This window comes from Cervus canadensis, chromosome 4 (genome assembly GCF_019320065.1).
Source record: "Cervus canadensis isolate Bull #8, Minnesota chromosome 4, ASM1932006v1, whole genome shotgun sequence".
In the NCBI taxonomy this organism is placed as follows: Eukaryota; Metazoa; Chordata; class Mammalia; order Artiodactyla; family Cervidae; genus Cervus; species Cervus canadensis.
The window spans coordinates 49331991-49342816 of NC_057389.1; the positions used below are offsets into that span (position 1 = coordinate 49331991).

The 10826-nt window shown below is 42.0% G+C and overlaps 1 protein-coding gene across 1 annotated transcript; it reads left to right on the top strand.

Moving 5' to 3' along the window:
- Positions 1–7343: 7343 nt before the first annotated feature.
- Positions 7344–9753, top strand: LOC122439743 (telomeric repeat-binding factor 2-interacting protein 1-like). Its single transcript, XM_043465055.1, is given in 3 exon segments — positions 7344–8227; positions 8471–8547; positions 8549–9753. Coding segments are annotated over 3 exon segments (1191 nt in total). The 5' UTR covers positions 7344–7429; the 3' UTR covers positions 8865–9753.
- The last annotated feature ends 1073 nt before the right edge of the window (positions 9754–10826 follow it).

Genomic DNA, 10826 nt, shown 5'->3' on the forward strand with positions numbered 1-10826 from the left:
TGGTCACATAGATCAGACTGCATTCTTTCATTTATGAGTGAGAAATTTGATGGGGGTAAAACAGATGGCCTAGGGCAAAGAAGACACAAAGTCATTCTGTGTTCTACCTAAAGGTTTTAAAGTCATTCATGCTAGGTTGGAAACAGTTTGAGGACAATTTGGTCTAATACACCCAGAAATATGGGGAGGGGGGAAAGGTAATGCATGGCTGCAGATTTTAAGATGAGCAAGTTTTCTAAGCAAGTGGCCTAGAAAGGAGTTAGAAAATTAAAGCACGAAAAAGAAGAGTTTGGGTAATGACAATTAGATACAGGCATGATGCCTTGGAAGTTGTCTGTACTAGAAGCACATCAGACTGTTACTTGGTTTTTACATTTCAACCTTATATTATCAGATAATTATACATTTAAATGAAGTTTTTAAAGTGTTTATAGATTTATACTCTATAATAATGTAAATCCTACATAGAATCATGCTGTTTCTATGATCAAAACTCTAGGAAAATGTCATATTTTTTATGTCACCTTAGAGCAATTTTGTTTAGTTATAAGATTTATCCATTACTAGTCAAAATACAATTATTCAAACAAGTTAGTAGATGCACATTTTCTGTCTTTTGTGCTTTCAAGTTTTTCCATCTAAAAATAAAGTTTCTCTATTTCTTTCAAGTTCTCAGTATGAAAAAGTTATTGCTGTGTTATTAAATTAATTCATAGGTCTTCTGCAAAATGAAAACTTTGGAGTAAAAGGTGATTTACAAAATGTGGTAACATAAAACCTACCTTTTGTAGTTTAATATTATGTGGAACCAAGGAAGAAAGAGAGAAGATGAAAGAGCTTGTTTCAAGAGGTGAAGAGGGAATTCTTCACACCCAGCCTATTACTTCAGTTTAGAAGTCTTTAAAACAATGCTGGCTTGAGAACAGTGGAGTAAATGATCATTAAGATATCATCTCCAATACTCTGAAATCTGTGATGCTTAGAAGAGTGCTTTAGAAATTGAAGACAAAGAGTCAAATTTATGGGGGACAATAAAAGCATAAAAACTGAGCATGTTATTCAGTGTAGGCAGGTAATTTCAATGATCTGGAAAATCAAAGAAGCCAAAACTGGACGTAGGCTTGTTTTCATATTTCCTGTGTATAAGTGGAAGAATGTGACCAACAAATGGATCCTATCCCTGAAGAAGTAAATGCTTAGAACATCTCATGTTGGAAGATATATGACATTATCTAAATTGCAAATCTGAATACATATCTGAAAATCAGATTCATTTATATTGTAGGCAGTATTTTGTCATTTCAACTAGGCACAAGGCTCAGTTCAGTTTGGTCGCTCAGTCGTGTCTGACTCTTTGCGACCCCATGAATAGCAGCACGCCAGGCTTCCCTGTCCACAAACTCCTGGAGTTTACTCAAACTCATGCCCATTGAGTCGGTGATGCCATCCAGCCATCTCATCCTCTGTCGTCCCCTTCTCCTCCTGCCCCCAATCCCTCCCAGCATCAGGGTCTTTTCCAATGAGTCAACTCTTCGCATGAGGTGGCCAAAGTATTGGAGTTTCAGCTTCAGCATCAGTCCTTCCAATGAATATCCAGGACTGATCTCCTTTAGGATGGACTGGCTGGATATCCTTGCAGTCCAAGGGACTCTCAAGAGTCTTCTCCAACACCACAGTTCAAAAGCATCAGTAGAATATTAGAAAATAATAATTAATTTGGTATCTAGTCAGATATCATTCGAGGGTAAAGCCAAGAGAAAAAGTGTCTTAAGTGCAAAATAACTTAAGCTATACTTGTATTTGTGAGCCCTTCTCAAGCAGTTTTCTAATGGATGGGCTTGATTCAACCAAGTGACTAATGGAGAAGTTTGGTAAGGGGCTGATTATGAGCATTTAATGTATTTTAAAACATGTTATACTAAAACACAGGTTGACATAAGGTGAAAATTTTATGTAAAAATGTTATGTTACATGCTATGACAAAAAAGATAATAAATTTCATAAAGGGCAGAAAGGAAAGAGAAGAGTATAGTGAGTTCATTAAAAAAAAAAAATGAGAATCAAATGATAGCATGAAAATCTTGTAGATCAGATACTAATCAGTTAAATAAGAAATCAAGGAACAGAGAATTTTCTAAGAAAGTATAATAGAAAGGTAGTTAGAAGAAAAGAGATATCTTAAAAGTATTTTAAAGCATAAAAGCAAAATAAATTATAAATAAAAAGATGAGTAGGAAATATAATAAAAATAATTTTAACCAAAAATTTACTGCATTTTGAGAGCAGTATAAGTCATATTGATTTATGGAAATAGACTTAACTCAATAATTAAAAATTTTAAGTAAAAATTTAATATGGCTTACAAAGTAAGATTCAACCATATGCTGCATCTAAGAGATACTTACATAGCAAAGTGATTCATCATCTGAGAATAAAGGGAAAGACAAAGATATATAGGAATTAAAAAATAACTAGAAAGCATTGGCTGTATTGCCACTTGTGACAAAGCAGAGTTAAAGCCAGATATCATTAAATGCTATAAGTCACTGAGAAAGCACGTATGCTCAGGAGGAACAATGAAGAGGACAGGAAACAAAGAATAGAAGCTTAATAATGGGGACATATATGGCATCACTCTCAGTATATGACTAGTCAGGTGGACAAAGAATAATATTGTTCATGAAAACAAAAAAAATGAATTAAACCTTCAATTTATAAAGCTAGAAAAAGAACAAAAATCAATTCAACCTTTAATATTAGGCATCTGGTCCCATCACTTCATGGGAAATAGATGGGGAAACAGTGGAAACTGTGTCATGCTTTATTTTGGGGGGCTCCAAAATCACTGCAGATGGTGATTGCAGCCATTAAATTAAAAGGCACTCCTTGGAAGGAAAGTTATGACCAACCTGGATAGCATATTTAAAAGCAGAGACATTACTTTGCCAACAAAGGCCCATCTAGTCAAGGCTATGATTTTTCCAGTAGTCATGTATGGATGTGAGAGTTGGACGGTGAAGAAAGCTGAGTGTGGAAGAATTGATGCTTTTGAACTGTGGTGTTGGAGAAGACTCTTGAGAGTCCTTGGACTGCAAGGAGATCCAACCAGTCCATCTGAAAGGAGATCAGTCCTGGGTGTTCATTGGAAGGACTGATGTTGAAGCTGAAACTCCAACACTTTGGCCACCCCACGCAAATAGTTGACTCATTGGAAAAGACCCTAATGCCGGGAAGTATTGGGGGCAGGAGGAGAAGGGGACGACAGAGGATGAGATGGCTGGATGGCATCACCGATTCAATGGACATGCGTTTGAGTAGACTCTGGGAGTTGATGATGGATAGGGAGGCTTGGCATGCTGCGATTCATGGGGTCGCAAAGAGTCAGACAAGACTGAGCAACGGAACTGAACTGATATTGTGGGAGTGGGTCTGATAAGACTTTTCTATTGTTAATTCTAATCTTGTTAATTTAGGATGTCTGTTGTGGTAGTGGGGTCTGGTAAAAGTATATAAGACCTTGATAATACTAGTGAGTGGGGGCTACTCTCCATTCCCTTCTGATACCTATGTCAGAAGCTTTCTCTGTCCCTTTTTGTACTTTACTCAAACTCTGCTACACAAAAGGTCTTGAGTGATCAAGCTTGGTCCCTGGAGCTAAATCTTCTTCAGAGATCACGAACCTGACAATGTTCACCATAAGCTATCATCTTGGGGGCTCGTCTGGGATATTCTGGACAAGATAAGAACATGCAAGCACTCTCGTCTCTCTGCTTTTTCAGTATACACGTTTTCTACCTTACTTTATTAACTCCACAGCGTGCTTGTGTGAATGAATGAGATGTCTTGCTCGAAGCAAGTGATGAGCCCTGCTCTGCGGTTTCGTGGTGCCTTGTAATGACTGAAGGCATTCTGAAAAATGGAGCCTTGTCAGGGGTTTATACTGACCTGCCAGTGCCAAGAGACACCCAACGTCCCTGTAAGGGGAACGGCCAGAAATGGGCAAAACGTGCGGATGAATGACTTGACCGTGAGGCAAGGGGACAGAGGGAACACAAAATAGCCCTCCTCCCTACTGGGAGCCAAGCAGTTCTCGTAACAGCATCACTTTGCTGGAAGTAATCTTGAAGGACTCAAGTGAGTGCACACTAAGATTTTAAACTATACTAAGTTGGCTGACATAGAATAGGGAGAGAAGAAGACTCCTGGTAAATTCCCAGATAGACTATGGGAGGCTCTCTGAAAGTTTACTGACATTGATTCTGAAAGTTCAGAGGGAGAAATAATCTTAAAAGATAGATTTCTCACTCAGTTGGCTCCAGATATAAGTTGTGAAAACAGGCATTTAGACCAAATCAGTCTTTAAAAAACTGATACTACTGCCTCAGACAGTTTATTACAGTGAGAATATGAGGAGGAAAATAGGAGGCCAAAAAATAAAGAACCAGGCAAAAGACTGAACCCCAGCGTGGCTGTTAGATCTTCTCTGAAACAGCTTGAAAAAAATGCCTGGATGGACCCAGGTGAAAAGGGATGGGTTTTTTATTAATCTCAAAAATATACAAGCAACTCCTGAAGCTCAATTCCAGAAAAATAAATGACCCAATCAAAAAATGGGCCAAAGAACTAAACAGACATTTCTCCAAAGAAGACATACAGATGGCTAACAAACACATGAAAAGATGTGTTTTCTTTATCAGAGAAATGCAAATCAAAACCACAACGAGGTACCATTATATGCCAGTCAGGATGGCTGCTATCCAAAAGTCTACAAGCAATAAATGCTGGAGACGGTGTGGAGAAAAGGGAACCCTCTTACACTGTTGGTGGGAATGCAAACTAGTACAGCCACTATGGAAAACAGTGTGGAGATTCCTTAAAAAAGCTGGAATAGAACTGCCATATGACCCAGCAATCCCACTTCTGGGCATACACACTGAGGAAACCAGATCTGAAAGAGACACGTGCACCCCAATGTTCATTGCAGCACTGTTTATAATAGCCAGGACATGGAAGCAACCTAGATGCCCATCAGCAGACGAATGGATAAGGAAGCTGTGGTACATATACACCATGGAATATTACTCAGCCATTAAAAAGAGTTCATTTGAATAAGTTCTAATGAGATGGATGAAACTGGAGCCCATTATACAGAGTGAAGTAAGCCAGAAAGATAAAGAACATTACAGCATACTAACACATATATAAGGAATTTAGAAAGATGGTAATGATAACCCTATATGCAAAACAGAAAAAGAGACGCAGATGTACAGAACAGACTTTTGAAGTCTGTGGGAGAAGGTGAGGGTGGGATGTTTCGAAAGAACAGCATGTATATTATCTATGGTGAAACAGATCACCAGCCCAGGTGGGATACATGAGACAAGTGCTCGGTCCTGGTGCACTGGGAAGACCCAGAGGAACTGGGTGGAGAGGGAGGTGGGAGGGGGGATCGGGATGGGGAATACATGTAACTCCATGGCTGATTCATATCAATGTATGACAAAACCCACTGAAATGTTGTGAAGTAATTAGCCTCCAACTAATAAAAAAAAAATTAATTAATTAAAAAAAAAAAAAAGGGATGGGCTTGCTATTACTGTGGAAAGAAGGGGCACCTCAAGCAGGATTGCCCTCAGGCATCTAAGCTGTCCCTGGCACCATGTCCAGTCTGCAAAGGACTACACTGGAGAAGAGACTGCCCTCTGAGGTGTAGGCCCCAGAGGTTGCACTCTCAGGACACTCAGGACTGAAGGTGCCTGGGGTTCCCCACAAACACCAATCCTAATTACACCTGAGGAACCCCAAGTACTAATAACCATGGGGGCCAATCAGTCAATTTTCTTTTGGACACTGGGGCAACTTTCTCTGTGTACACTGAAGCCCTTGGTCTGCTTTCTCCCAATCCACTACCGTAATGGGACTGTCTGGATGAGCCAAACGTTATTTCAGCCATCCGTTAAGCTTCAACTGGGACTCTGTGCTATTTTGTTTTTTGTTTTTTTGAGTTTCTAATCGTGCTGGAGTCTCCCTTACCCCTTCTGGGGAGGGATGCACTAAACAAGGTCCAGCCCTCTCTTTTCATGAATATGGAACCTGCTCTTTTTAAATGAACAAAATGTAAATCCTAGAGTGTGGGCTGATGGAAAAACTGTGGTTCGAGCACAAAATGCTGTTCCTGTCGTTATCAAGGTCAAAGGCTCTCACTTATTTCCCTGTCAAAAGCAGTATCCATTAAAGCCTGAGGTTAAGGAAGAGTTAAAACCCATCATTGAAAATTTAAAGGAACAATTGCTATTAATTCCCTCTAAGAGTCCACACAACACTCCTATTTTGGGTGTAAAAAAAGTCAAATGATAAATGGAGACTTTCAAGATATACAAATAAGTGCCTAATTCTTATACTTTGTTGTCTGAAATTCCTGAACGAGCCAAATATTTTTTAGTCATTGATTTGAAGGATGCTTTCTAGCATTTAACCTGTACTAAATCATCCTCTACCTATGGCTTTATGCAAATTTAGAGGATTCTTGGAAATTATGGGCTATTGCCACATTTGGATTCTGGCTTATGAGGAACTTTATATAGACCTATAACTGAGACTCAGCAGGCCCAAACTGACAACCTGGTTTGGTCCCCAGAAACTCAAAAGGCTTTTAAGTCTCTTCAAACTGGCCTCTTGCAGTTTCCTGTTTTGAGCTTGCCCACAGGATCAGAGTTTAGTTTGTTACTAAAAAAGACTATGGCTACATTACTTAAGGGTAATTGTTGTTATTGTTTTACTGCAAGGAGATCCAACCAGTCCATCCTAAAGGAGATCAGTCCTGGGTGTTCATTGGAAGGACTGATGTTGAAGCTGAAACTCCAACACTTTGGCCACCTCATGCGAAGAGTTGACTCATTGGAAAAGACCCTGATGCTGGGAGGGATTGGGGGCAGGAGAAGAAGGGGACGACAGAGGATGAGATGGCTGGGTGGCATCACCGACTCAATGGACATGAGTTTGAGTAAGCTCCGGAAGTTTGTGATGGACAGGGAGGCCTGGCGTGCTGCTATTCATGGGGTCGCAAAGAGTCGGACACGACTGAGCGACTGAACTGAACTGAACTGAAAGTTCCTAAGTTTACTAATGGGCAAAATCTTTCGGTACTAACTTCTCATGGTGTAAGTGGGATCTTAAACTCTGAAGTTCAGAGTGACAATGGCTTCACCTTTAACGCTGCTATGACTCAAGGGGTGTCAAAAGCTCTAAGAATAGAATATCACTTACACTGTTCCTGGAGACCCTGATCTTCAAAAAAATTGAAAAGGCTAATACTGTTATTAAGAGACATCTGTGTGGGCATTTCCTGGAGCTTTATCTGAATCCCTGCAGCTCCCTGTTCGTCTGGCATTCGCGAGGGGGCTGGTTTTTCCGGTGCCCGGGGAGAGCTATGGCGGAGGCGATGGATTTGGGCAAAGACCCCAATGGACCCACTCATTCCTCGACTCTGTTCGTGAGGGAGGATGGCAGCTCCATGTCCTTCTAAGTGCGTCCCAGCCCGGCAAAGCGCCGGCTCTCGACGCTCATCCTCCACGGCGGCGGCACTCTGTGTCGCGTTCAGGAGCCCGGGGCCGTGCTGTTGGCCCAGCCCGGGGAGGCGGCGGCCGAGGCCTCGGGCGACTTCATCTCCACGCAGTACATTCTGGACTGCGTGGAGCGCAACGAGAAGCTCGAGCTGGAGGCCTACCGTCTGGGCCCGGCTCCGGCGGCCGACCAGGCCCCAGAGACGAAGCCCGGGGTCCAGGCCGGGGGCGCCGCGGCGGAGCCTGAGCTGCTGCCGCAGGCGGGGCGGATGGTCTTCACGGACGCGGACGACGTGGCCATCTTGACCTACGTGAAGGAACACGCCCGCTCGGCCAGCTCCGTCACCGGTAACGCCTTGTGGAAAGCGATGGAGAAGAGCTCGCTCACCCAGCACTCCTGGCAGTCCATGAAGGACCGCTACCTGAAGCGCCTGCGGGGCCAGGAGCACAAGTACCTGCTAGGGGAGGCCCCCGTGAGCCCCTCCTCGCAGAAACTCAAGAGGAAGGCTGAGCAAGACCCGGAGGCCGCTGATAGCGGGGAACCACAGAATAAGAGAACTCCAGACTTGCCTGAAGAAGAATTTGAAAAAGAAGAGATCAAGGAGAATGAAGCAGCAGTCAAAAAGATGCTTGTAGAAGCCACCCGAGAGTTTGAGGAGATTGTGGTATGTTGCTGCTGCTGCTAAGTTAACTTCAGTCGTGTCCGACTCTGTGCGACCCATAGACGGCAGCCCACCAGGCTCCCCCATCCCTGGGATTCTCCAGGCAAGAACACTGCAGTGGGTTGCCATTTCCTTCTCCAATGCATGAAAGTGAAAAGTGAAAGTGAAGTCGCTCAGTCGTGTCTGACTCTTAGCGACCCCATGGACTGCAGCTCACCAGGCTCCTCCGTCCATGGGATTTTCCAGGTGGACGAGAGTCCTGATTTTGAAATACACATAACAATGTGTGATGATGATCCACCCACGCCTGAGGAAGACTCAGAAACAGCCTGATGAGGAAGAAGAAGAAGAAAAAGTTTCTGCACGAGAGGTGGGAGCTGCCATTAAGATCATTCGGCAGTTGATGGAAAAGTTTAACTTGGATCTGTCAACAGTTACACAGGCCTTCCTAAAAAATAGTGGTGAGCTGGAGGCTACTTCCTCCTTTTTAGAGTCTGGTCAGAGGGCTGATGGGTATCCCATTTGGTCCCGACAGGATGACTTAGATTTGCAAAAAGATGATGAGGCTACTCGAGATGCATTGGTCAAAAAATTTGGTGCTCAGAATGTAGCTCGGAGGATTGAATTCCGAAAGAAATAATTGGCAATATGATGGGAAAAAAGTTAGGCAGATAAGACGTTAACATTTTTTTGTGTGACCATTGAACTTCAGAAATTTTTCAGTTGGAACCGACACTAATCTTTTGACCAATTTTGTTGCCCTGTGAGTCCTAGATTTTGTACCCAAGCAGAGTTGTGTTCAGTTCAGTCACTCAGTCATGTCTGACTCCTTGCAACCCCATGGACTGCAGCACGCCATGCAGAGTTGTGTAGGAGGATGAAATAAAAGAAATGGGACATGTTTTGAGCTGTTCCGGGCAGTATCAGTGTGTTTATGAAAGGAAAATCGAGAACAATGAGATTGGTGTACATTGTAGTGATCGTTTTCTGGAGTGGAATCCCTGCTATATTGGTGATAAGAGCTAGTCATGAAGTCAAAGAAGGCAAGTTGGATGGGTCTTGTGAAAGCATGAATAAAGAGCGTCCTATCTTTTGGCAGAAGCTCCTCTAGATTGTGAGAGATTCCAAATCAAGAATCTAGAAATATGGAAAAATTTAATTACAAGACCTTGAACATGGACTGTCCCAAACTCTTGTAACCCTCAGTGAGCTCTGATTTCTGGGCTGCTTTGAAAACCCCATGTTTCTTTTGCCAGCTTAATATTTGGGAACCCTGTTCCTTGGCTATTCTTTCCTTCGAGTGTGTGTCAGTGAAGTCTCTAGCACGTGTTTCTTTACCTATCGTCTAGTTTTGTTTCAGACACACACTACAAGATAGTCTCAAGAAAAGTCTTAACTTGTTTACTAGTAATGTGTTTTTATTTATTGAGGATAGTTTTGTGCTAAGAATTGTGTTAGATTTAAAAATTAGAGGATTAATTCCTCTTTGTTGTGTTGATTTCATTGTTGAAAATAAATGGAACTTTGTATTTGAAAAAAAAAAAAAAAAAAGAGACATCTGTGTAAGGTAACTCAGAAACACAAGACAGTTGGTTTAAAGTTATACCCATAGCTTTAATGAGGGCTCGAACTGCACCTAGGAAGAAGGGGCTGTCTCTATGACAGTTTTTGCACACAGATATTGTCATAGATCCTGAAGCCTTAAAATTAACTATGTGACTCAACTTTCAGCTTTTCAACACACATTATGAGAACTCTGGGAGGTGACCCCTGACCCAACCTCCACAATCAGTCTAATTGCTGGTTCTGCAGAGCACTCCTCTCCTCATCGATTCGAAGGCTTGACATGGTGGGTTTCTCCCCTTCAAGGTAAGGACTTTCTTCAACTCTGGGAATATCTTCACCAACAACAATCATATGTGACGCCTCTTCATGATCTGATGAATCTAGCAATCCTAAGATGGACTGATATAATACATTGTACCTTAACGATGGACATAATATGACTTTTAATTTTGATTATGTTTTAATTTGATTTAATGACTATTTTGCCTTATATCTGTAACTGTATAATGGGGTTTGTTTCTAACCATGTGAAAGCTTTTAGGTTACAAATTGTTGTCTAGGCCCCTATGAGTGCCACAGCCTCTTCCAACTATTGGGGGCTCTCAATATCAGGGTTGGGAGAATATGTTGCCTCAATAATTTAGGGATGATGCCTCTCTACAGCAGGAAGTAATTATGGAATAAAAATGATACCCCTTTCCCTTGGCAACGTAATTCTCCTAAAAGAAAAGGGAGGGATGAGAGAGTCATTTTCTAGGCAGGTTGATAAGAAGTCCAGTGTCCCAGAGGAGGAGAGGGAGGAGGAGGAGGAGGAGGAGGAGAAAGGAGTCCAGAGCCCTCAAGGAGAAAAGGACAAACCTTGTTTTCTACTTTGCTTTGTCTTAGTCAATATGACAATGTATCTTGCTGGAGGTCATGTTTCTCCTTAACAAGAAGTTTCTGACTAATCTTGTTATCTTAAGACTATATTGTGGGAGTGGGTCTGGTAAGACCTTTCCATTGTTGGTTCTAATCTTGTTAATTTAAGATGTCTGTT